The 27,906-nt window shown below is 37.5% G+C and overlaps 1 protein-coding gene and 1 pseudogene across 7 annotated transcripts in view; one reads left to right on the forward strand and one right to left on the reverse strand.

Annotated features, from left to right (window-relative positions):
- Positions 1-27,906, forward strand: part of AATF (apoptosis antagonizing transcription factor) — a 109,512-nt gene that overhangs the window by 19,773 nt on the left and 61,833 nt on the right. For all 7 annotated transcript variants that reach the window (XR_007413019.1, XM_035720959.2, XM_025439792.3 and 4 more), the window contains exons 5-8: positions 17,378-17,492; positions 18,949-19,150; positions 19,877-20,041; positions 21,718-21,801. Coding sequence is in view for 6 of the 7 variants with exons in the window: in XM_035720959.2 (XP_035576852.1) it covers positions 17,378-17,492; positions 18,949-19,150; positions 19,877-20,041; positions 21,718-21,801 (566 nt within the window). In the remaining variant the exon portion in view is untranslated. The remainder of the gene's footprint in view (positions 1-17,377; positions 17,493-18,948; positions 19,151-19,876; positions 20,042-21,717; positions 21,802-27,906) is intronic.
- LOC112655704 (U2 spliceosomal RNA) lies at positions 4,649-4,808 on the reverse strand (annotated as a pseudogene).

A 27,906-nucleotide genomic window follows, 5' to 3' on the forward strand; every position in this document is an offset into this window, starting at 1 on the left:
AATGCTTGGTGTGGTCAGTCTTTTTAATTTTAGGGATTCTCCCCCCCTCCCCCCCGCCTAAGAATTTATTTGTTTACCTGAGAGAGAGTGAGGTTGTGTAAGAGAGCACAAGCAAGAGGAGGAGGGACAGACAGGGAGGGAGAGGAAGAGAGAGAACTCAGGCAGACTCCATGCTGAGCATGGAGCTGGACTCAGGGCTCTATCCCTGACCCCAAGACCATGACCTGAGCTAAAACCAAGAGTCAGATACTCAACCAACTGAGCCACCCAGGTGTCCCTAGGCATTTTAATAACTATGTAGTTCATTGACTTTTCAGCTTAAGAAACTGAGTTGCTATCATCTCTCTCATACTTTGTCCTTTCTTTGTGGGTTATTCTTTTAAAGGTTACTTAATCAGTGGAATAGAATACAGTTCAGAAATAGATTCACACAAATATGGACAATTGACTTTTTACAAAGGTGCAAAGTCAGTTCAGTGGAGAAAGGATAGTCTTTTCAACAAATGGTGCTATAGCAATAGCACATTTATTTGCAAAAGAATGAACTCCAACCTGTAGCCCACATGTTATACAAAAATTAACATAAAATAGATCAGTAACTTAAAAGTGAAGCAGAACTATAAGGTGTTTTGAAGAAAACGTGGGAGAAAAATCTTCATGACCTTGGGTTAGGCAAAGAGTTTTTAGATATGACATGAAAAGCATAATCCATAAAAGAACAAATTGATGGTTGGGCTAACTCAGAATTAAAATTTTTTGCTCTGTGAAAGATGTGTTGTTCACAGAATGAAAAGACAGGTTCCAGACCTAGAGAAAATATTTGCAAATTGGAAACATCTGACAAAGGACTTACGTCCAGGATACATGAAGAACTCTCAAAACTGAACAATAAAAAAGGGGGATAAAGCATTTGAACAGGAACTTACCCAAGAGAGGTATATATGATGGCAAAGATGTGCATGAAAAAATGTTTCATGTAAGCATTAGTGTTGAGGGAAATACAGATTAAAACTGCAATGAAATGCCACTACACACACCTATTAGAATGTCTCAAAACGAGCACCTGACAACACCAAGTGACACCAGGGGTGCACAGCAACTCAAACTTTCATGCATTATTGGTGAGAATGCCGCTTGGGGTAAGAGTTGAGTGTTTTGTTTTGTTTTTTAATTAAGTTAAACATATACTTACCAGATATCCAGCAGAACATCTTAGATGTTTACCATAGAGAAGCATATATCCACACAAAGGCTTGCACATGCATGTTTTAAGCAGCTTTATTCATAATCATCAAAAAATGGCAACAGCCCAAATGTTCTTCAATAGATAAATAAAAAAATAAATTGTGGTACATCATTCAGCAATAAAACAGGAACAAGCTACTGATAAATGCAAAAACATGGATGAATGTCAAAGGTCTTATGCTAAGTGAAAGATGCCAGTCTCAAAAGATTATATACTTTACAGTTCCATTTATATGCCATACTGGAAAAGGTAAAACTACAGATTTGGAGAACAGATCAGGGTCTGGCAGAGGTTAGGGGTAAATGAAGGGTCTGCCTGCAGAGGAGCAGCCCTGCTCTCTTTGTTCCTGGAAGTTTCTATTTTCCTCAGTAGCCTATTTCCTTGGAGTGTTTCCCACCTGTTTTTTCACAATGGCTCACCACTGAACCCTTCAGCTTGTCTTGATTGTGAACATTTTGTTTGGATTGAGGGAAGGGGGGAAATACTCGTGTGCTTATTCCCAGATAAGTCTAGGAATATTTCTTATGGTAATGGATACATGATACAGTACTTCCAGGGATGGAGGAATGGGTTACATCAACCTATAGTGTCATTTTTTGCTTGAAAAATATATCTTTGATACTAAAACCTTACCCAGAAGAGAATAATAGATTGCACAGAGCTTCTAGATTTTGATGTGGGTTAGAACTGAAAAATGAGATGTCTTTAGACTCTTTTTCCTTCTCTCTTTGATAAGTGATATAATGTGGTTTGGACACTCAGAGATTCCTGAGATTCCAGGTTCTGGTTGATGATTTACTGCAAAATTGCTTATAAATTGAAGTAGAAAATGTTTTGCAGACCTGGCAGCTTTCTGGCTTCACACCCATTTGTCACCCAGCATTTCCCTTTGTGTATAGAACAAGAATTAATTAGGCTGCACTGCAGGAAAAGTTTATGGCTATAATTTATATAGGATGAATTTCTTTTTAAAGAGACAGCATTGTTTTGTTATACCTATATACATATAAGTGTGTATATATATAAGGTGATTTTTTTCTCTTAAAGCAGTGTCTGCAAGCTTCCAGAGTGAGCCTTCATTTTTCTGCTTAATGCAAGATGTTGGTGGACTAGACGCTTTTATACTGATTGCTTTCTGATCAAACTGTTGGTTTTCTGTTTCTTGTTTTCAAATTCATTGTGTGCTAGTGAGCAGCACTCAGTTGTAGGTTTGCATTTTAGACATCAGTCAGACTTGTCTGCTTTCCAGAGCTTTGTATTCTTTTGGTTTCTTCGAAGACTTAGGATTCTGTTTTTTTTTTTTTTTTTTTTTTTTTTTTTTTTTTAGGGTCTTGCTCATTCAATTAATGTTTTCATAATCAATGCAAGTCAGAACTTGCAATTTGTTCCTGATTTGCACATTAAAGAGCTCCATTAATTAAGGATCCTGGTGTTTGGCATGTTCCCGCAGGATCTGTGCATTATTTACACGGTGAAAGTGCAAGATGCACGCTTCGCAGTTGTAGTGGCAACTGCAGTTAATCCTGCTTTTTCTCTTTCTTTCGTCTTCTTTTTTTCTTTTTTGCTTGTGAATAACAATTAATTCACAACTCATTGAAACTCCTAAGGGATACATTGGACCTAAATAGGAACAAGTGATCCAAACGATGGGGCCACAGTGGAAGAGTAGAAAGTAAATCCTTTGTTTAAAAGGGGAAAATCCCCCTGGAAGACATAGAGAATTTATGTGTTTGGTTTTTGTTGGTTGTTGGAGTTGGCTGAATGTAGGAGGCATAATACTGTTGAGTTGTACTTCTCTTTACTCTGATTTTGCAGATTTTTTTCCTCTCTGTAATAGTAGCTATACTGATAAATGAAATTGCCTTTCAGAGCCCAAATGACCCCAGAGATTTAGACTAACATAACCCTATGCTATGTCAAGTAAGCTGTTACATAATATTCCTATTTTTAGTTGCTTTTTCATGAAATCACTTTTCAGGGTGTTTGGGTTCTGTTAACCATTTCTTTTGGAAGCCTAATCTAAACCAGAGGTTGTGTAAGAGGGTGTAAAAAGCAGTTGGAAACATGAAATCAGATCACTGGTTCAGCAGGTTCCTCCTTTCTGGTCTCTGCCATGGCTAATGCTTATCTATTCCTAATGCATTTTCCTAATAGTAGCTAGTCCTTAAAAATATTATGAGAAGCTGCAAAGCATTTTCACGAGTGGAGATATTTTTTTCTCTGATATTTATGAAACTTGCTAGGGATTTTGTGGGACTTAATTTATGTTTATGTCCTTTTGCTACTATGTAGATATAGACATACATAAAATCTTTATATGTATATTTTTTTATGTAAGTGTGTATATATAATATTCACTGGAATATACACATACAGTATCGAAGTATGTAAAGGAAAAACTAAACGCTTTCCCACTTTCCCAAATCCCTGTACCACCTTCTCAAAAAAACAATGTGGGGTGTATTATCCCAGATATTTTAACATGTACATATTTTCTTCTGTTAAGTATTAGTGGAAGTTTGATGAGGGGAGAGGTTGAGGAGGCCAGTTTGAAGGGGAAAAAAGGCTATAGAATTGCTTAAGAATTATCTTAGAGAAAATCTGAATATCATGATACCTTTAAGACACATTTCTGTTGATTATTATAATTATATTTACAACCTGACCCCAAATAAGTTTGTCCGTATGATTAGCTTTGGAAGTTTGTTGTACTTGAACTGTACTTGACTTTAATTCTTTGGTAATTTTTTTTTTAAGATTTTATTTATTTATTCATGAGAGACACAGAGAGAGAGAGAGAGAGGCAGAGACACAGGCAGAGGGAGAAGCAGGCTCCATGCTGGGAGCCCGATGTGGGACTTGATTCTGGGTCTCCAGGATCACACCCTGGGCTGAAGGCGGCGCTAAACCACTGAGCCACCCGGGCTGCCCTCTTTGGTAATTTTTAATTAACTTTCATATAATATTGTTTTGCTTGGTGTTTAGTTTTAGATCTATCACATTCTTGAGGCATTTGGATAAATTTGCCTCCAGATAAAACCCCAAATTCTACTATTTTGAGAAGAATTCTTACTAGCTATTCATACTATTTCATACAAGGAATTTTTATTTATTTATTTATTATTTTTTTAAGTAATTTCTGTGCCTAGTATGGGGCTCAAACTCCTGACCCCAAGATCAAGAGTTGCACACTACCGACTGAGCCAGTCAGGTGCCCCCATACAAGGAAAATTTTTAAGCGTAGACAAGCTGTTTAGACAGTCTTAAAGATTCTTACATTCTGGAGTGCCTGGATGGCTCAGTGGTTGAGCATCTGTCTTTGGCTCAGGTCTTGATCCCAGAGTCCTGGGATTGAGAGACCCTCATCAGGCTTCCTACAGGGAGCCTGCTTGTCCCTCTGCCTATGTCTCTGCCTCTCTGTGTCTCTCATGAATAAATAAATAAAATCTTTAAAAAAAAAGATTCTTACATTTTAAAGATGGTACATGAATGTTATGTGGTGAGGGTTAGGGGGAAGGACAGATACTACACTTGATCTTAAGCCTCAAGGCTGAGAAGCGATAGGGGGAAGGGCAGAGACAGACATTCTAACTCAAGTTCTTTTTTTTTTTTTTTTTAGATTTTATTTATTTATTTTGACAGAGAGTGCATAAGCAGGGGGAGAGGGAGAAGCAGGCTCCCCACTGAGCAGGGAGTCTGATGTGCCATCCAGGTGCCTCCCCCGTTTTTGTTTTTGTTTTTTTTTAAAGTCAGGTTCTAATTAGAAAGCATTTCTGGTGACCTCAGTAGACTCATAAGGTGAACACGAGTGAAAAGAAATCAAATGCGACAATTTGAGAACCAGGATGATCAATTTACTTCTCTCTTGGTATTTTCATTGTGCAAGTACAATGTCAGATGACCTTATACTTACAAATAATAAAAATAGCTTCAGTTTGGTACTTATGCATTACTGCCCGGGCACTATATTAAGTTCTTTACAAATGTCTCATTTAGTCCTCACAGCAGCCTGTAAAATAGGTGCTAATAAATGTGCCATACATATGAAGAAGTGAAGTCTTGGAGAGGGTCAAGTAACTTGCTTAAGGTCATACAGTTAGAGGCAAAGTTAGGGTGGAAACAGGGGTTTGATCTCTGCTCTTGGCCACGCCACCCAATCACTGTGTGTGCGGTTTAACTCTTTTGTTTTATTTTAAGATTTATTTAATTATTTATTTATTTGAGAGCATCCATTGGGAGGGGCAGAGGGAGAGGGAGAGTGAATCCTAAGCAGACTCCTTGCTGAGCATGGAGCCTTGATCTGAGGACTTTGAGATCCATATACTGAGCCAGAGTCAGGGGTTGGATGCTCAACTGACTGAGTTCACCTAGGTGTCTTGCTTTTTTTTTTTTTTCCTTTTTAAAGAAAGTATGGGGAAATAAAGAAATGGAATAAATGCTGGAACTTGAAGAAGTGAAGGCAGGAGCAATGTGGAGATGAATTTGTAGTAAAACAGGTGGCTACTCACTACAGTGAGTAGTAATTGTATCCTTTGGGTTTTCTAAGGTCTTTTCTACATACTGCCTTTCAGTTAGAGAACTAGAAGGGCCCTGGGACTCAGCTGATCTACTCTTTCTCCTGTAGGCAGATAAGCTGTTTTTTAAATGGTAGAGAAATGTATCAATAGACTTGTTTCTTACTATGATACATATTCCTTAAATAAAATCTAGTAAATGGCCAAAATAAAAGTAAGGAAGTAATCTTCCCCAATCCCAGCAGCTTGAGTTCAGTACTTATAATACTTTGTTGTGTGGCATATATCTTTTCCAATTTTTTCCTCACTGTGGGCATATAGTTAGAACTAAAGTGGAACCATTTTCTATATTCTGTTTTGCAATCTGGCTTTTTTTTCTATTTAACAAAGATTATGAATATTTTTCTGTGCCATTAAATATGATTCTATGGCATCATTTTTAATGGCAGCATAGACTTCGCATCATATGGATAGTTTAATCAGTTCTTTATTGTTGAACATTTGGATTGTTTCCATGTTTTTGTTTTTGTAAATAATGTAATAAACATCATTGTTAGTAAATCTTATATCCACGATTACTTTGTTGTGGAAAACAAATTTCTAGATGTGGAATTAGTATGTGTTCTAAGGATATGTGAAATTTTAAGGCTTTTGATCTGTATCACCAAGTCACTCTCCAGAAAGGTTGTATCGCTTTACATTCTGACCTTCTTTATAGGAGTGTCAGTTTCCTTTATCCATGTCAACACTGGACTTTATAATTTTGTTTCATCTTTGTCACTTTGATAAGTGGAAAATGGTTTCTGCTTATTTTAGTTTACATTTTTAAAAAAAGATTGTATTTATTTACTCATTAGGGAGAGGGAGAGAGGCAGAGACACAGGCAGAGAGAAGCAGGATCCATGCAGGAGCCCAATATGGGACTTGATCCCTGGACTCCAGGATCATGCCCTGAGCCAAAGGCAGACATGCAACTGTTGAGCCACCCAGGAGTCCCTAGTTTACATTTTTTAAAATTTACACTTTTCAGTGTTTAATGAGGGTAAACATTTTTTCCCTTACATTTATTGGTCCTTGGCATTTCTTTTGTGAATCACACAGGGGAATTTTAGACGAGTTTAGGGATAGAAGATCTCTTTATCAATCAAACTTATGACTACCTGTAATTTCTCCTGCCTTTATTTTAATCTATTTCTCCTTGTTTGGTTTTCTGTTGACAGGCAGAATTACTTCTACCTCAGAAGACCTTTGTATTATTATATATATTTAATCTTTCTTACTTTTTAAGTTTAATTTTTTTCTTTTTTTAGTAGTCATAAAAGTAAAATGTGTTTGTAGTAAAAAAATTAAAAAAAAATTTTTTTTTTTCAAATAGTGTTGTTCCTCCTCCTCCCCAATAGTACTGAAATGTAACATGGATTGTGAATGTCTTCTTTTCTCCCTACTGTAAATAGCACTCTTCAGAGGTAACCATTTATAGCAGTGTGGTAGATATCCTTCCAGATCCTTTGTCAATTTAAACTTTTTTAAAACCATACATGACATTTACATCTCTGCATGTTAATGAATATAAATCTATCTTTTCTTTCTTTAAGAAAAAAAAAAAATTGGGCAGCCCAGGTGGCTCAGCAGTTTAGTGCCACCTTCGGCCCAGGGCATGATCCTGGAGACCCAGGATTGAGTCCCGCGTCGGGCTCCCTGCATGGAGCCTGCTTCTCCCTCTCCTTGTGTCTCTGCCTCTCTCTCTGTTTCTCGAATAAATAAATAAAATCTTTTAAAAAAAAGAAAAAAGAAAAAAAATCGTTGGCTATTTTTGTTTTCTTTTTCTTTTTCCTGAAGTATTTTAAAGTTAATTACAATCATCATACCAGTTTGCCTTTAAATACTTCTGTAGGGATGCCTGGGTGGCTCAGTGGTTGAGCATCTGCTTTTGGCTCAGGTCGAGATCCTGGGGTCTAGGATTGAGTCCTACATTGGGCTCTCTGTGAGGAGCCTGCTTCTCCCTCTATGTCTCTGCCTCTCTCTCTTTCTCTCTGTGTTTCATAAATAAATAATAAATAAAATCTTTAAAAAAATACTTCTGTAAATGGCTCTTAAAAAATGAAAATGTTTCTTCTATAACACTGTCATCTCACCTAACCAAATTAATACTTCCTACTAATCCTAATGAAATGTCTACTCCATATTCAGAGTACTTCAGTTATTTCAAAAAGTATTTTATAGTTTAGTTTATTCAGAACAAGTTCTGTTTATAATTATTTTTTTAAACAGCTGCACAGAAAGTTATCTGGTTAAACTAAATTAATTTAATCAATCCCCTATAAATGGGCACTTAAGATGTTTGCAGTTTTTACCAGTTATAAACAATGCTAAAAATAATTTTTTTTTGTACCTGCTTCTTCGCTTTCTTATCTGATTATTTTGTTAGGATTAATTTCTGGAAATGGAAAAGTAGGGTCAGGTGGTATGCATGTGCAAACCTTTGATACATTTTGCCAGATTGCTTCCTGGATATGTCGTTCTAATTAAACTCTTATCAGTTGTGTATGGATAGTGCCCCTTTCCAAACATTCTTGCCAACATCAAGTAGTATCAGAAAAATATTACATTGTTTTAGGTTTCTTTCTTTCTTTTTTTTTTTTCTCCCTTAAGTGAGTCTAAACATCTTTTCTGATGTGTTTGGCTATTTGAATTTTGGAGACTATTAATCCATTTCTTACCATTCTCTTTTTTCATGTTAGGCAAATACCCCTTTATTTTGCCTTACCAGACCTGCCTTCTTTCCGTATAGATTTGGGCTTCCTTTATTTTCTCCACGTTATTTTTCCTGGTGTGGGAACCAAATTTGGATGTAGCATTTTAACAGAGCCTCACTTGCATTGTCTTTTGTTTTTGTTTTTGTTTATCATGTAGTGATATTAGAGAGAGGGCAGTTTTGTCATTTCTTTTTTTTTTTTTTTTAAAGATTTTATTTATTTATTCATGATAGTCACACAGAGAGAGAGAGGCAGAGACACAGGCAGAGGGAGAAGCAGGCTCCATGCACCGGGAGCCCGACGTGGGATTCGATCCCGGGTCTCCAGGATCACGCCCTGGGCCAAAGGCAGGCGCCAAACCGCTGCGCCACCCAGGGATCCCAGTTTTGTCATTTCTTATAATTGAAAATTTCATTATACTTTGCTTTCCAGATTGTTTTGATACATGACCATTTAAGGATACGTTGATGTAGAAAATGAAAAATATGTAGTTCTTTTTAAAGCTTTAGTAGTATTTAATTTTCTTCATTAGTATGATGGCAGTATAATAGTACCCACCTCCAAGGGTTATTGGAAGGGTTTAATTGAGTTATGTAATACATATAAAGTGCCTAGGCTAGGGCCTGCCACTTTGTGGGTTCTTCGTGATGTTATCTGTTAATAATGATAGTATGGTCTTTTCTTAGGCTGTAGCTCTGTGGCCACAGTATTTGTTTCCCCCTTCTTAAAAGGGTTATATAAATAAATACTAATACTATACTGGCAGTTACTTCTTTGAAAACTTGGAATGCACATATAAAAGCATGCCCAGAAAATTATTAGGATGCCATTTTTGTTCAGTTATTCATTCAACAACCTGCCATTTGCCAACACCATGCATACCAAGGCAAATTATTCACAATCCCTACCTCAGGGAGCTCATAGTAGGGTGTAGAGATAGATAAACCACTTCTAAAATATAAATATTTAAGTGTTTTCACTTAAATGAAAGCAACCTCTCAAAGTGTTTTCATTTTGGATTGGCAAACAAATAATGCTTAGTCTTGCTAATATTAAAAGAAACACAGAAACAGTCTTATTTTCTGAGCCTCATTTTAGCCATCTAAATGGTGATGATTACTATGTCTTAATATGAATGCATTACACTATTTGTAAGTTCTTAAAATTGGTAAGATGGTTTTGAGACTCTTAGGAGTAGCCTGAATATGTTATAGGAAGAAGTTAAGTTTGATTACTTTGCTTTTGTTAAAAAAAGTCAGTTTGTTGAGGGTACATACTTGTTGAAGTTAGCAAATATATAGTTCCCATTTTGTTTGCTTGTCAGCATTTAGATTTGGAAATGGTAGTGTAATTAGATGTTCTGCTATGGGGCTTAGGCATAATTTCTCTGGAACGAACATATATTTGTAGAATACCTTTTATGGCTCAGGTGATGTGTTGGATGCTAGAGTGACAGGATGAGGTCTGTGCTCTCAAGTAGCTTACAGTGTAACGAAATCAGACTCAGTATAATATGACAAGGGCTGTAGCAGTGATGTGAATGATATTGAGAAAGGAGTGATCAATTCTGCCTGGGAATCCACATTTTCAGACCCATGCTATAGAGAGAATTAGGGCATTTAGGTTAGGAGTAGTTTCATTGCCTAAGACGCTGTTTGTTTGAAGGCTTTTGAATAAGAAAGGATCAGACTGTTTTATATAAACAGGGTTACTTGGATTGTGGTTTTAATTTAATTTAATTTTTTTTTAAAGATTTTATTTATATATTCATGAGAGACACACACACAGAGAGAAAGAGGCAGAGACACAGGCAGAGGGAGAAGCAGGTTCCATGCAGGGAGCCTGATGTGGGACTCGATCACGGGTTTTCAGGATCACCTCCTGGGCTGCAGGCAGCGCTAAACTGATGGGCCACCGAGGCTGCCTTAATTTATTTTGAGTAAGTTTTATTATTTAAAGTTTGCTTTAAATTTTAGTAGTATTTTAAATTATAAAAGTAATGTATGCTTATAAAATATTCAGATAGTTAAAAAGTATATCAAATAAAAATGAAAGTATCTCTTTTTTCCCTGGGTAGCTCTCATTAGACAGTTTAAACAATTACTTGTAAATAAGTTTGGGTTTTAAGTACCTCATATTCTGAGCATGTATTTTTTTCTGTTCAAAGGGTAAAAAATACATTTCCTTTTGTAGGAAAATACTACGGAGCAATGAAAGCTGTCTGGGACCTGTGAAGTGGAAGGGAACTGTAGTGGGTTTCGGGAAGTACATTGATCAGTTAGATTGCTGTGTCCTATAGGGCTTTTTAAGGATTTATTGACACACTTCATCAAGGTATTTGAGGGAGTATTCAGGGAAACCTAAGAAGTTCTGCAGTTCTTTTCCCTTCCTTATAAATTCATGCCAAGTCAGAAATTACAGCTTGAGTGGGATGTCCCTCCACAGAACTCAAATGCACACTATCTATCATGTTACTTAGTGTGGCAGTAATGTAAAATGTTAAGGATTTTTTTTTTTTTTTTTTTTTTTTTTTTGCTTTTTGCTTTTTGCTTCTTTCTGTGAGGGGGCTCACTCAACATATTTTATCATATGTCTCTTCGTCTCTCCCTATTTGAGCTTCCACTTACTCCCCCAATTCCCCACATCATTCTCTTAAGAGAAAAAAATAAGTTTTGTCCACTGAGTCCTCTTTCTTTCTTGATTTAATATGTCTTGGGTTGAATGTTTCTCACAAAAACACTTTGCATTCAGAATTAGCCTATCAAACCGTTTCCTCCATAGACTCCTACACAGACTACACGCCTTCCACTGTGGTGCCCCCTGAAGTATGGAAACCCAAGGTTGCTTTTGGCTTAGCCATCGTGATTTTAGAATATCAGTCCCTGTGCTCTGCTTTGAAAAGTTATCCTGGTGGTTATTTTGTTCCATTAAAAAATACTGTTTTCGGTCCACAGAACCAAGTAGCCAACACACAGAGATGGAACTCCTTAAACTGTTCCAGTTAAAACCACAGTCCTCATAATAACACATCCACTTATCCAAATCTGGGAATACACATGTGCACACACCTATATATGCATATACGTACGTGGCTATATAAAAATTCTAGTTGGACACACATTGGAGATGATAGCAACTCATCCATATGGTTGGTGTTCAGGAATTTGTAACCTGAAGTACTCTTTCTACTGGTAATGCCATTCTGCTTGGGGAATATAGAACAAGCCCAAACAGTAATACTGACAGAATTCGGAATTATGATACAGTGGAGCCTTCACGTAATTCTTTGTTGAAGAAGTTAGGGCCTAAATGTTAAGGCTTATTGTTATTCTGAGTTGATAATCTCTGCCTTGCTTTAATAATTTTTCCTCATGCCTGGGTAGCCCGCGAGTTGCACAATAATCACTCACACAGCTTTGTAATCAATGCCCAAAGTAATAGGATTCCTCTGGCCACCGGCAATTAATAAATTTGTGTCTTTTTTAAAACACTAGCAAGTCGGGCCTGAAATACGACTGACTGGCTCTCCTCATTTGCATATTTATTGCAGTGGAAAAATTCTTACCAGATGATTGATGCTGAGCCTGCCTCTTGAATTCCAAGCAGCACATTATTATGAAATGAAAAATGCCGGCCATACAGTTGATTAAAGTTGAAGACAGTGGAATCGGTGTTTTTTAAGATTGTGGGAGAATTAAAGGCATATTTTAATAGATGTTGACAAGAAGTGAACTAACAAAAGCAAAGCAAAGGATTTGCTTGAAAAGATTTAATCAAACGTCTTTCTTGGGGGATTAATTGCCGGGGATGACTAGTGCAAGTGGCAGGCTTGTGTGGATTTGAATGAAAAGTATTGTTCTCAGGCCAATATATCGTGTGTCATTTTGACCTATAGTTTAGCTCTGGTTCTAGAGTTACTTTTGAAGGAGAAAAAAAATGCTCTTGTAATCTATACATTCTAGTTCATTGTATTTATCTGGCATAATAGGAATGTGGGAATTTATGTATACTTGTACATAAATTACTGTATATTTTCATGGTTATTTTAAAAATAACTGTATAGATATTTAAAAACTGATAAGGTGGGATCCCTGGGTGGCGCAGCGGTTTGGCGCCTGCCTTTGGCCCAGGGCGCGATCCTGGAGACCCGGGATCGAATCCCACATCGGGCTCCCAGTGCATGGAGCCTGCTTCTCCCTCTGCCTATGTCTCTGCCTCTCTCTCTTTCTCTCTCTGTGACTATCATAAATAAATAAAAATTAAAAAAAAAAACTGATAAGGTAAGCTGTATTTTAGTTACAAATTCACCGTCTGCATTCCCCCTCCAATCCCCCAATCCCCTTGCCAGAAGTTGTACTTATTGGCTTATAATCTAATTAATGAACTGTGTGTCTATGTCCAAACTTATTCTCTGCCTACAATTTTGTTTATGTTGAACAGCCAAAATGAATCAGGGAGAAAAATAAAGCTGTTAGGTGAAAATGGTTTTTAGATTGGTGACATTTTATATATAGAATGCTTGCATATGGGTAGCATGTAAATGAATACTTAATACAGGAATCTATGAATACTAGTTCAGTCCTAGAACTGTTGATCAGTACAAGCAGAACTTGAGGCTTTCACCATGTGAAAGATGATGGTTTTTTGATACTGATATACTTTCTGTATCCACAGCATTTAAAAATTTATGAAATGCCTTAATATAGACAAATTTATTATTTTTACCTAAATTCTGTGAGATAAACAAGCAAAGGATTATCTACATTTTACAGATGAGAAAATTACAACTCAAAGATTAAATTGGTCTGCTCAGTATAAAATGACTAGTTAGTAATAATGTCAGAATACAGGGCTTATGACCCTTAGTAAAGCATTCTTTCCATTGATTCTGTACTTGGAAAATTATTCCTAAAGCTGGTGCCCAGATGCTGAGGTTGTATCTTGATAATATGGTGAGGCATATGTCCTTCTTAATCTCTTCTTAAGGGAAAGGCCTCTGGAAATGGACCATGTAGGGCAAAATAAACATATATATCCTTGACAGTCTCCATTTGTTTTGTGGCCATGTGCCAAGAGGGAGAGAGAAGAAAGTATATGCCTCTCTGCTGCTTTTTTAGCTTGTAACTCTGACAGTAATTAGGAGAAAAATAAAAGATGAGTTAGAAACCATTGGTTCCATTCTCTTCATTTTTCATAGAGTTGAACAAATAGAATTTGGTCCTATTTGAATGATGAAAAGAGGGTTGGGTTGGGTTTTGTTTCATATTTTGACTGGGACGAATATACTGTTAGATTTGAGTCCTCAGGAGAGTTTCCTCACTCTTGTCAGCTGTGGCTTTGAGGAGGCCAAAGGATTGTCCAGTTTCTTTAGATTTGACACAAAATCTTAGTGGAAGGGAAATGTGGCCCTAATATTGCAAAGAAATGAGAATTCAGTTCTTTCTTCTATATCTCTTTACAGGAAGCTGTCTATGTGTTGGTCACTAGTGACTCTCCTTTGATAAACATTTTTCTTTATTTCTTCTTCTTCTTCTTCTTCTTTTTTTTTTTTTTTTTTTGTGGTTAGAAGCACAGAATTGCAGATTTCATCTCTGGTAGGTCTCTTGACACTTTGATGCATGGTGGTGCTATCCCTGAATGGAGCTTAAATACTTCAGGGCTACTTTCTGACTGGGTGAAGGGGTGTATAAAATGAGAACATATGAGAGAGTATTAACAGAAAGGCACACTTTGATTTACTGATATTGGCTCTCTGCTTTCTTGTTGGATTGATATGCTGTCTAATATATCTGCAATGGATTTTTTAAAACTGACTTGAACAAAATAAAAAGGCTTGTATAGCTACTTGAAAGTGGCCCTTAAAAGTAGTAGTCTTTTCGTTGGGTGTTTTCACAGTTCTTGGTTATGCTGCATGTGAGAATCACATTATGACTCGCTTGTTGGGGGCAAGCAGCTATGAACATTACAGACTACTCTGCAGCTTCCCCCTGCTGAGGTTCCTGATTTTCTGTTTTACATCATGGACACATGGTACCTACAGGCAGGAAGGGACAGGCACCTGCTTTTCTTGTTCTTCGTAATTTTTTATTGTGGCAAAAAACACATAACCTAAAATTTATGTATCATAAAATTTATCCTAACCGTTTGTTTTTTCAGTTTTAAATTTATTTTTAATTTTCATTCCTGTATAGTTAACATACAGTGTTATATTAGTTTCAGGTGTATAATATAGGGATTTAGCAATTTATCCTAACCATTTCTAAGTGTACAGTTCAGTAGTATTAAGTAGATTCACATTGTTGTGTTACCAATCTCCAGAACTTTTCCATCTTGTAAAATTAAAACTTTATACCTGTGAAACAAGTCTCCATTCCCCTCTCCCCCAACCTCTGGCAACCTCCATCCTACTTTCTGCCTCCATGAATTTGACTACTCTAGGTACTTCTTATAAGTCCCTGTCTTTTTACAGCTGGTTTATTGCACTTAACATAATGTCCTCAGGGTTCATCTGTGTGTTGTAGCACATGTCAGAATTTCTTTCATTTATTTATTTTATTTATTTATTTTATTTATTTATTTTATTTATTTTATTTTATTTTATTTATTTATTTTAAGATTTTTATTTATTCATGAGAGACACAGAGAGAGAGAGAGAGGGACACAGGCAGAGGGAAAAGCAGGCTCCATGCAGGGAGCCCGATATGGGACTCAATCCCAGGTCTCCAGGATCACATTCTGGGCCAAAGGCAGGCGCTAAACTGCTGAGCCACCCAGGCGTCCCAATTTCTTTCTTTCTTTTTTTTTTTTTTAAATTCTTTTTTTTTTTAATTTTTATTTATTTATGATAGTCACAGAGAGAGAGAGAGGCAGAGACATAAGCAGAGGGAGAAGCAGGCTCCATGCACCGGGAGCCCGATGTGGGACTCGATCCCAGGTCTCCAGTATCGCGCCCTGGGCCAAAGGCAGGCACTAAACTGCTGCGCCACCCAGGGTTCCCTCTTTCTTTTTAAAGGCTGAATAATATTCCATTGTTTTTTCCCTGTTCTTTTTAACTAGGCTCAAGATTGAAGGATTATAGATGATTTTTTTTCTGTACAGAGATGCACTAGGATGGAAGAATTATTTATTATGTTCTGGTCTTGGGAACACTTAAGGTTTTTTCTCTTTTCAATTGTGCTAAAATATACATGACATAAGATTTACTAGCTTAACCATTTATAAGCATATATAGTTCAGTATCATTAAGTACATTTGCATGGCTATCCAACATCCCCACCATCCATCTCCAGAACTTTTTCATCATCTCAATCTGAAACTCTGTATCCATTGAATAGGAATAAGTGTCTGTTTCCCTTTCCCCTGCACTCCTGGCTGCCACCATTCTGCTTTCTTTCTGCTTCTATGAGTTTGACTGTTCTAGGCCTCGTCTAAGTGGAATCACATAGTACTTGTGCTTTTGCAACTGGCTTATTTCGCTTAGCATAAGATTTTCAAGGTTAGGTCTTGGGAATTTTGAAAACCACTTTGCAAAAGCAAAATTGGTTTGTAGTTTCACTTTGGAAAACATAGGCTCTGTCTCTTAAGGTGTAACCTTTTGTAGAAAAGGCATTAAAAACCATGGTTAACTTTGTGTGGGCTGAAGTCCCTATGGAATATAAAGTAACAATGAATGCAGGGATTGCTAAATGAAATTAGGGGCACTTGTGAGAGGGTTACAGTATTTAAGGGAAAGAGGGAAGGTGTGAGAGAAGCCTGGCCAGAGATGAATGGACAGCTATTACTGACAATAGAATGGAATATCACACGATTTAGCAGTGGATTAAATATATACAATAAGGGCACCAAAATGTCAGTGATTGCCTATGAAAACACATTAAGCAGAGAAAATCAGACAAGAGAGTAATATTAGGTAGGAAGAACAAAGTTCTGTTTCTGATGTATATTTGGAAGGGTGATGGAGCATCCATGTGAAGATTTTCCTGCAGTTGCTGGAAATGTGGAAGCTCAATAAAAGGAGAGAAGTCTGAGTGCTATCAACACATAAATAGTGATTATCAGTGTCTAGTTAGCCCCTTTAGTAGGATTAGGCTGATAAAGAAGGTAAGAGTTCAGTTCTCAGAGGGCCAATTTTTATCCTGAAAGTTCTTAGCCGTGGACTGTATACTTAATCCTGACCAGCTTTATTACAAATGCATCCTGTTGGCTGTGAGGAGAACCAGGTTAATAACATGTTTCGATGTGCAAAATTTTAATACAACATGCAGTACTGCAAACAGGAAGTCATTAACTTGAGTTTCCATACGTAAACAAGAACTTTTCATAGGAATATGTGCAGAGAGATTGGATGTGTGAGGTGGCAGCTCAAACCAGAGCAAATGAGATCTCCTGAGGGAGGGTGGTGGTGGCAGTGGCGGTGGCAGTAGTAGGGATCCCAGGACAAAGTTGTGCTCTTTAGAAGAGGAGGAATTGCTTAAGGAGTTGATTGATAGAGGGATAATCCAGGAGGTCTGTGGGTTACCTGTAGAAACTAACACAATAGGGAAAAATGATTAGTTATGATGACAAGCAGGGAAGGAGTTTGTCAATCTTACTAAATTTAAGAACTCACGTTTATTGTAGATCATTTCCTACACACCATACATATGTTACCTCACTTGTTCCTCACAATAAGCCTGTGAAGTAGGCACTGTTATTACTTCCTTTCAGGAATTCTGTGTTTCAGAGAGTTCTTAGTCCCTGGGTACCCTTTGCCTTCCCCCCCACCCCGGCCAGAACTGCTCAGGAGTCATGAGTTATAGGCATTGCCTACTTTGGAGAACTGTAGATAATTAATTGTTCCTTCTCTGTGCTTTATTTCCCAGGTCACAAGGCTCTGAAATCATTGTTGAGGTCATTGGCAGATCTTCAGGAAGAGTTACTTTTCCAGTACCCAGATACTAGATACTTAGTAGATGGGACAAAGCCCAAAGCAGAAAGGTAAGGAAGGAATGGAACTCTGGGGTTGCTTATTTTAATCTGAGCGGTTTACTATCATTTTTGAAAAAGAAAGCCAAATCCTCTGCAAGAAGATAATAGACTTACTATTAATAAAACAGAAAGACCCTCTTGCACTTAACTGGTGGCTGAGATCGCACAGAAATTAGGAATTAGGTTTTCCATTTTTATATTTACTTGTGCTTTCCTTTGTGGACTTCGGAAAAGGCTTGCCTTCTCTTTAGACCTGTTGAAATGAGGAGATGAAGGGCGCCTGGGTGGCGGTAGTCTTTTGAGTGTCCGACTCCTGGTTTTAGCTCAGGTCGTGATCTCAGGGTGGTAAGATCGAACCCCGTGATGGGCTCTGCACTCAGTGTAGAATTGGCTTGAGTCTCTCTCTCTCTCTCTCTCTCTCTCTCTTTCTCTCCCTCTCCCTCCCTCTCTCTCCCTCCCTGCCTCTGTCCCTCCTCCTTGCCTCAGTTAATCAATCAGTCTTTTTAAAAAAGAAATTAGGCAATGAAAGGACATTTTTTATTTTAATTCTTGATTAATGTTTATGAAGCACTTCCTGCCAATACCATGGAATTGCTGGTCACAGGCATCTCCTTTTCAGTAAGGGAAGAAGCACTTATTTTACAGGTGGAAAATTTTTAGAAAAGCACAAAATAAACCTGTTTTCTTTTCTGAAATTGTCACATTTGATGAAGGATTTCCACACCCACCATACCACCACCTATTGTTTAAACCTGCTGTATGTATATGGTACCTGCTTGCTTTTTTTCCTTTGAGCTTATCCTTTGCTCCATTTCTTTTCTGCTGAATTAGTTGGAGGGACAAGTAAGCTCATGTTTATTGAGCACCTATAATGTGTTGGGGTCGGTAGTCCAGGGTGTGCAAGTGGCTTGATAGTTAGAGGTTGTATTACTTACTCTCTCCAGGTAGTTGCATTTATTGCAATGTAGTTCCCATTTCGTTGCCCACCTTTTTGAGTTTTCTTCACTTTTAGCTCTCTTCCTTTGATTCAGCTAATATTATTCAGCTTTCCTGAACAATCGGTTACAGGGAGAACCATTTCCCTTATTGATTTGGGGATTAAGGTCATAAAAGTATGATTATGTGTTTAATTTTTAAAGACCATCTCTTGTAACAGGATAGGCCTGGTTCATATGCATTTCTAATAATGTTTTTACAACCTCGTTTATTTTTATGGTTTGCTTACCTTTTAAAAAAATATTTCTAAGCCAGTAGTTTTTATATTTATTTGAAAAGTTACATGACTTTTTGATTGACCTCATGAACATTCCTTTCAAACAAAAAAAGCCCCCCTCACATTTATGGTGTTTTATAAAAATGTAGATAGAATAGGGAAGGCCTAAATACTCTCAACTTTATGTGAGCCTAGCTTTTTATTTGGGTAATGTTTGTTTATATTGAACTTAATATCCTTACTGAACTTTAGTGAGGAGGAAATTTCCAGTGAAGATGAAGAGCTAGTAGGAGAGAAGAAGCAGCAGAGAAGGGCCCCACCAAAGAGGAAGCTGGAAATGGAGGACTATCCTAGCTTCATGGCAAAGCGTTTTGCTGATTTTACAGTCTACAGGAACCGTATACTTCAGAAGTGGCATGATAGAACCAAGCTGGCCTCTGGAAAACTGGGAAAGGCAAGTGTGTGTGTATGTCTCTACATGTGTGTAACAGAGTTGTCGCCACCTGAAGCAGTTTTAAGAAATTAGAACTACAGCTCATTGATAACGGATAATGTTATGATATAATAGTAGTCATTTCTACAGAAAACTTTACTGAACTCCATTCAGACCTGGGATTTTAATTTTATTAGAATATTTTGGGGGCACTTGAGTGGCTCGGTTGGGTAAGCCTCCAACTCTTGATTTCAGCTCAGGTTATGATCTCAGGGTGGTGAGATTGAGCCCCATGTCAGGCTCCATGCTCAGCACAGAATCTGCTTGGGATTTGCTCTCTCACCTTCTGCGCCTCCCCCTGTTCACACATGCATGTGCGCACTCTCTCAAATATATAAATAAACAAAATCTTTTTTTAAAAAAGATATTTTGTTCTAGAAATTGTGGCCTTGTAAGTGTTCAAATGTTTGGAAATACAAAATACTTAAAGAAATGGATTTTTCAATTGTTACGAAAGGTGTGGAAGTTAATCTCCGGATATAGGAAAGTAATACGACCTGCTTAAGACTGATTTTTTTTTCCCCCGAGAACATTTATAGCCATTCACAAACTCCATCTGCAACACGAAGTCCCTTCTGAAAGGAGGATTGTCTGTCTCTCTGCTGACACAGAAAGATAGAGAAACCAATGTAGCTGCCTTTAGCACGGACGCTCTGCATTATCTGACACTGGTTAATGTTGTTGCAGGGTTTTGGTGCCTTTGAACGCTCAATCTTGACTCAGATCGATCATATTCTGATGGACAAAGAAAGATTACTTCGAAGGACGCAGACCAAGCGCTCTGTCTACCGAGTTCTTGGCAAACCTGAACCAGCAATGCAGCCTCTCCCGGAGAGTTTGCCAGGACAACCGGTAAGAGCTCTGTGATGCTAGGTGATTACAAGGAGCAGTTTCTGTGAGGCTCATTTGCTGAAAGATCTGATCACCTGCTTGTAGATATTATTCTTGGTCTAAGAAGTCAGTGAAAGAAAGAGAAAAGGCACTACTTTACTAGATTGTTGAGAAACTAAGAGTTTATGGGAGAAAGTGTTCTTTTAAAATGGAGCTATTATTAACTTGTATGGAGTTTCTTATTTTTGAGTTTGCTTTGTATCTGATAATGGAAGCATTCATAATCCAATTTTTAAAATTCAATTTTAAAGATGTTTCTCTAGAAATGTTGGTATGGAAGGAAGTGTGTACTTTAGGTTTTATGTTGGACATTTAGATACTACAGAAAATGATCCATAATTGAAACAAGTTCTTTTGTTTCAAGGAAACTTTTATTTGTGGAAATATGCACTTAATTTTTTTCAAAGTTCAGAAGAATTTAAAATGAAAAGTAAAATTTTGCTTTTCCGATTGAACCAATGTTCATAATTGTAAAAAGGTATTTTCTATTCATGTAACTGTATATACATATAACACATATACATATAAAAACATGATTCTATTTTAACTAAATGGGATGGATATGTGTATTTATAAATATATAAAATTTTATCAACTCTATATAAAATCTGACAATGTTTTTTTTTTTTTTTTTTTTTTTAAGATTTTATTTATTTATTCATAGAGACACAGCTAGAGAGAGAGAGAGGCAGAGATACAGGCAGAGGGAGAAGCAGGCACCACGCAGGGAGCCCGATGCGGGACTCGATCCCAGGTCTCCAGGATCATGCCCTGGGCTGCAAGCGGCGCCAAACCGCTGCGCCACCAGGGCTGCCCCTGACAATGTTTTAAATTTAATTTTTCCTAGACACTTCCAAATCATTACATAGAGATTTATCTCATTCTTCCTAATATTAGGCTGCAGGGTATTCCATTATGTGGGTGTGTACTATAATTTATTCAAACAGTGGATATTTATGTTGTCTTTAGCTTTAGAAACAGTGCTATAGGAAACATGAGTATTTGTAATATGTGTATTTGTGTGAACATACAGGTAGATTTCTCAAAGTAGAAATGTCAAATCAAAGAGAATAGGGATGCCTGGGTGGCTCAGCAGTTAGGCGTCTGCCTTCGGCTCAGGGTGTGATCCTGGAGTCCCGGTATTGAGTCCCACATTGGGCTGCCTGCATGGAGCTCTACCTGTGTCTCTGCTTCTCTCTGTCTCTCTCTCTGTATCTCTCATGAATAAATAAATACAATCTTTAAAAAACACACACAAAGATAATACACATTTTAAATCCTGATGGATGTTACGGATTGCCTCCAAAAAGTTTCATTAATTTCCATTTTCACCAGCTGTGTTTTCTCGTACTGAGTGTTGTCAGTTTTAGAGGTGAAAAATGGTGTCTTCTCATTTTAATTTTCATATATTTAATTAGAATGAAATTAAACATTTTATATGATTATTGACGATTTGTGGTTCTTTTCCAGGTAAGTGCCTGGTTAATGTTTTTGTCTGCTTTTATTGGAATGTTTTTGTTCTTTAATTTTATATCTTAAGGAAAACTGCTTTGACTGTTACACACATTATTTGTAGTAGCTACATTACTTTGATAATTCCTTTGGATTCACTCCTTTCTTTTTTCTCTTTAAAATAGGAAATGCTTCCTCAGGCCCCTGCCAATGCCCACCTGAAGGACTTGGATGGTGAAATCTTTGATGATGATGACTTTTATCACCAGGTGTGATTTTTACACTCTTTTCTTTTATTACAGATCATGTTTTAGCATTTTAAAATAACTCATGGAATTCTCTGACCAAAAGGTGGCTTTACTTTGGAAGGAAGATAGAGTCGGGGAGTTAGAACTGCTGTCTTTTGAATTGACTTACTGTGTAGTTCTAAGTTTGTTGTTCTTTTTTCTTTTTAAGAGTTTACTTTTTAAAAGAAATCTCTATACCCTGTGTGGGGCTCAAATTCACAGCCTAGAAGCTCAAGAGTCTCATTATGCTCCACAGACAGAGCCAGCCAGGCACCCCTGTTCTGCTTCTATCTTGTGTTTTTCCTTTTGAAGTGAAAATGACTACAACTACTTTGTTAGTTGCCGCAGGGTGTAAAGGATTTGTAAAACAGCTGCAACTTCTTCGAGTCAGGTGGTTTATTCTTTCTCAGCCATTTTTGATAATGTTAATAGAGGACTTTTTGTTAGTTATTTGGTTTCTTGTACCATTGCTATTAGATTAGGATATGGAGCTAAAGGGCTGGGATCCCTGAGTCCTTGAATTGCACTTCTGGTTCTATTGCCTATTAAGTCCCTTGTCTTTGATGTGTGTGTGTGTGTGTGTGTGTGTGTGTGTGTGTACGCACATGCCTGTTCAAATCAGTTAAGTATGTATTGAGATTGTCTCCTGCTGTTGATTATAATAATAGTGTAGTGTTTTGAAGACAGAAAGAATTGGTAACAGTTGAAATATGGCCCAGTTCTTAGTATCTCTTCCCAAATGTCCCCCAATTCTTTCTCTGATGTAATTATCTGTTGGCATGCTGCTCTTTTTAATGATGCTAGTGACTGTAAAAATAGACTAAACATTTGGGCTGTTCTAAAGAACTAAAATAATTTCCTGTAATCCTAGGTCTCCTGATAAGTCATACTTAATGAAATGTGCTTTAGGATGTACCCTTTCTAGCTCTGGAGAATCAAGGGTGCTGTTCAGCAGTGACACAACAGCTTTTGTTGAGCCATTATTTATCGAGATACTCTTTTCTCTGCTGAATTTTTAGTGTATTAACTTTTACCAAGGAATTTGCAACTGCTTATTGAAGGTTTAGCCATGAGGACTGTATTATGTATTTGGAATATGAAGGAAGGAACATGGGAAAATCACACTATGAGGCCAGTAGAACAGGTGATTCTGTTTATAAGGGATAGCTGAGTCTTGCCCCGAGAAAGAGACTAATAATCTTTCTGTTCACTCTGGAATGTTCAATGAAATTATTGCCATAAGTGAGCCTTAAAAGTAATGATAAGAGGGTATAGGAAAGAGGATTGGTGTGTCTTCAGGTGTTCCTAGTCAGAGGTCCTGATTCTTTTTTCCTTTTCTTCTCTTATTATATCCATTTGTCAGAAGAGTAGGGAACTCTATTTTGTTCTAGAGTGTCTAAGGAAGTACCTGATATGGGATATTAATGCTGTATAATTGTGTGAGATCATGGGAGACAATCAAAAATGCTCCAGTCTTCATTTATTGAAGTGTACATTGTTCGATAGAAAGTGCATCATAAATTAAATAGGCTTAATAAAATACACTGAAATTACTGAGAAGTTACTTCCACTGGCTATCCTTAGTCTGAAAGATTTCTATTATTTTATTTTATTTTTTTGCCTGGAGGTCTGTTTAAAAAGAAATAGCATTACTTGATTGGCCCTTCATCCCAATTAATAATTTTACCTTCGATAAATTCTGATTTCAGAGTTATGACTAGTCACATCTTAGCTTTTCCCCTTGCTGGTTAATTGGGGTGCTGGGGTTAATCTAAATTAAAACTTAAACTAATAGAGGTCAGCAAGGCAGCTGAAACACCTGAGTGAAACAAATGGGGCTGCCAGGCGCAACTTTATCTTGGCTGTTTCCCAAGAGGGAAGTGGCAGCAAATTGGAGTTGTTTCAGCCTTCTGTAAAGGTGAATGATGGGTGACACTTGTTAATGTACAGCATCTCCGGAAGCATTCCAGATTGCTTTGCTGCTGTACCAACTGCTGCCATCCACACACAGTCAGTAGGAACTGGACCAGTTGCCAACATCTGGCAGCACAGCAAGGAATGGGTGCAAGTCTTGAAACCCCGCAGATTCTAAATATGGTGCTTAGAACTGTGCAGGCTTTAATCACTTACCACTCTGGCAGCGGGCTACGACAGCTTATCCTAGCCTCGTACATCACATCCCGACATCTGCTGAGCCGCGAGGCAGCTGCACATTCATTTTCTTTCCTTGCCTTTTCTCTTGGCCTCCTATTCCTCTTCTTCTTCCCACTTTCCCCCCGCCTCCCTTCAGTTTTCCTCTCCCTCCCCTATATACTTCTTGGGAGAGATGATCTGTAAAGATTACTGCTTCATTGTGTGCAAGTAATTGTGGTGATGCCAGGCCCTTGACAGACACAGCACAGCACCTGTTCTGCTGACCTGGTTAATTTCTTCTGTTGAGTGGGATTTGCCCGAGATTGGAGCTGAAGCCAATTCAATGATAAGGCTAAAGAAAATGGCAGTATGTTTTCTGTCACCTCCCAATTAAATTGGCTTCATAAAGTGCTTTTCTTTATTTGTCAGGGTAGTAAGCCTGAGCTAAGTGTTGCATTCAGAAGCGGTACAATGTATTACAATGGGCCTGTGAGTTTTCATTTGTGTGTGTGGTTTTTTTTTTTTTTTTTTTTTTAATGTGGTCATATGGAAAAGCTGAGTGGTGAATATAATACACTTTGCCTTTTTTTTTTTAAACTGTACTTGAAGCCAGACTCTTTGGGTCCATGTTTTGTAAGGAAGAGATTATAGCCACATTGAATTTTAATGTTTCATTGTAAGGGTTTAAAGGCTTACTTGGTTAATTCAGGCTGTGTAAATGCCCTAACTACTGAGAATGATGTTCAGGGTCAGAATACTGAACATACACACACACATTCTCCGTCTCTCTCTTTTCCATTTGTTTCATAATTACTACAACTTTGAAAATGTATCTGTATTATTTAATAAAGGCACATATGTATGTGTATGTACATGTGTGCATATATATGTATACATAGAGAGGCACTAAAGAGTATCAGATATCATAAGTAATCATATCATTTTTGAGCTGAAAAGAACCTTACAGGAAACTGAGTCCCTGAGAAGTTTAGTAACTTCCTGGAAGCCAAATAGTAAATGGCATCTCAAGACGCTTTAGACCAAGTCCTGTTCTTTCCGTACCTTTATTTCTTAAATATTTCATTCTTGAGCCGTAAAAAGACTTGACTGTGGTATATACCTTTCAATTTGTAAATAGCCTTCCTTTTCTTAGAACTGGAAGAAATATTATTTGTGTTAGAAAGTCATTTTTTTTCCTTAGAAGGCAAATTATTTATTGAGCTCCTGTTACTTAACAATTCTAATGAAAAAATTAGCTTGGGCGCTGGGGTGGCTCAGCGGTTTAGCGCCTGCCTTCGGCCAGGTTGTGATCCTGGAGTCCTGGGATCGAGCCCCACATCACGCTCCCTGCATGGAGCCTGCTTCTCCCTCTGCCTGTGTCTCTGCCTCTCTCTCTCTCTCTCTCTCTCTCTGTGTCTCTCATGAAAAAATAAACAAAATATTAAAAAAAGAAAAGAAAAAATTAGCTTTATGGTTGTGCTACTAGTTTGTTTGGAAACTGGAATTATTGAAAGCTTGAAGTATACCCAGTGGAAAGATTTTATGAGAGAAACTGTTTACCTGCTGGAGGCATTTCTGAGTTTCCCTCTCAAGTAGAATTAGCTTGCATTTGGCCTATTTCTTGTCAAAGCTCATCCCTAAAGACAATTTCACAAAACAGGAACATTGTAAATGACCACAAAGGATGAGCCATTGAGAAATGTTTTCAGGATCTATTTTTCATTTTCATTATCCTGTTTGCTGAGTTCTATAAGATCTGTTGTCCATATCAGCATGTAAGGATTTTCTTTTGTTTCAATTTGCTTTTTTACACTGCCAGTGGATCTTTGACTTGATAAGCCTGCATTCTTAAAGATTTGAGGAAGGACTAACATTTACTGAACCCTAGTTCTGTGCCAGCTCCTTGGCTTAGTAGATAGGTGCTTGACATACATCTTTATTTAATCCCCACAAGATCTCCAGGTTGAGATATGACTGCACTTAGCAATGTAAAGTGACTGCTTTTATTCTTTTCATATCCCAGATCTCAAACTAGTTTCTTGTTGCTTCATGAGGTATTTTGTTCTGAAAGGACTAATTGAGCTTAGATATTGACAAATCGATACCTAGATTTCTAAGGGTTCATTAGGATTTTGTATGTTGCTTCTAGCTCTGTTTAGTTTTGATCTAGTTTGTCCTGTCACTTTAAATTTAACCAGGAGTGTCTAGAGAAATGGATAATAGGTTTTGCTCTTTCGATGACCACTTTGGTGGGTTAAATTTCTCCTCTCACATGCCATCAGGGCATGTCTATAACTGACCTTGCCACATGCTGGGCTTAGACATTTGATAATGCCATAAACAAGTAATTACTATTTTGGTGAACTATTAAGAGTCAATAATGTTAAGAAATAGGAAAGAGGCAAGCTTTCTGACAAGATGGTTTACCCTAATTGGTGAGTGATTAATAAGGACAGTTGATGTGGTGGCTTTAATTGTATACATTTAGTGTGAATAAGAGTCTCAAGCCATTCTTATGGTTAATGGCAGTACCAGTTTCTTACTGTTGGCATATATCTTTCCAGTGGTTCAGTTGATGGTTAATAATATATTTTTAAGTTTGATTTGAACTTGTTCCTTTTAATTAGTTGTCAAAAAACAGATAAAAACAGATACCCTCTGGTTCAGAGTAGTTTTAGTCATTTTTAGTTTTACTTTTAAATGTTACTGTTACTTGAGATGTGGGTTGTTTCTTAAAAATTTGATTAAACTCATTACACATAGACCTGTATGATTATTTTATTTATTTATTTTTTTAAGATTTTATTTATTCATGAGAGACGCACAGAGAGAGAGAGAGAGGCAGAGACACAGGCAGAGGGAGAAGCAGGCTCCATTCAGGGAGTCCGATGTGGGACTCGATCCCGGGTCTCCAGGATCAGGCCTTGGGCTGAAGGTGGTGCTAAACCGCTGAGCCACTGGGGCTGCCCTGTGTATGATGATTTTAGAGAAGATATGAAGTACATAAACTTGAAAATTGAAATTTTGGCTAAAAATACAGCAGAGAACTAATCAATTAGGTTTTATGAGGCATAGTATAGGTGGAAGAAAAACCACACAACCCAGGGCACCTGGTGTCTCAGACAGTTGAGTGTCTCTCTCTTGATTTTGGCTCATGAGATCAAGCCCCACATCAGGCTTTGCGCTTAGGTAGGGAATCTGCTTGGGATTCTCCCTCTTCCTCTGTCCCTCCCCCCCCACCCCCGCATGCATTCTCTCTCTCAAATAAATAAATAAATCTTTAAGAAAAAAAAACAACCAAACAACAAAACGCAAACCAAATACCAATGTCCAATTAAACTCCAGTTTTAATAATTACAAGATTATTTTGTGTGCCATGTGTAAGAATTTTATTTGAGATACATTCTAGCTGCTGTGCTGCCATCGTTGATCTATCAATGTTCAGACCCAAATTCAGCATGAGTATTGGCATTTGATTCCTAGCATGGGCTTGCTGTTGTGGAAGCTGCATGTGATAGGAGGCCCAAAGCCACATTTTAAATGCAAGGTCCAGAAATTCCATCCAACAATAGTGCCAAGGGAAAGTACATGTGGCTGGCCCTCATTTCTTTCAGTTTTCCTGCTTTAAAAAACATCAGAGCATGCCTTCAGTACTACCACCTTGTTTAACAAGGGTAAAATCTGAGAACAAAGCCTGAAACAGTACGTTTTATGGAGCCAGCTAGGAAAGAGATAAGGATTGGCTTAGAACTGTTGAAGAAACTTTTTCAAACACAAATGGTACCTTGGGAGTTTACTAGGCAAATATGTGGTCAGAATTGCCTTTTCTATACTAATAAGCACAATGCCAACCAGCTGAGTATAAATCAAGAATAGGACTCCAGCAGTATTTTAGTGGCCCCAAATGAAGAATTTGGTACTTCTCAGGAAATGGGGAATACTACCTGTCCCTAA

This window comes from Canis lupus, chromosome 9, assembly GCF_003254725.2.
Source record: "Canis lupus dingo isolate Sandy chromosome 9, ASM325472v2, whole genome shotgun sequence".
Classification (NCBI taxonomy): Eukaryota; Metazoa; Chordata; class Mammalia; order Carnivora; family Canidae; genus Canis; species Canis lupus.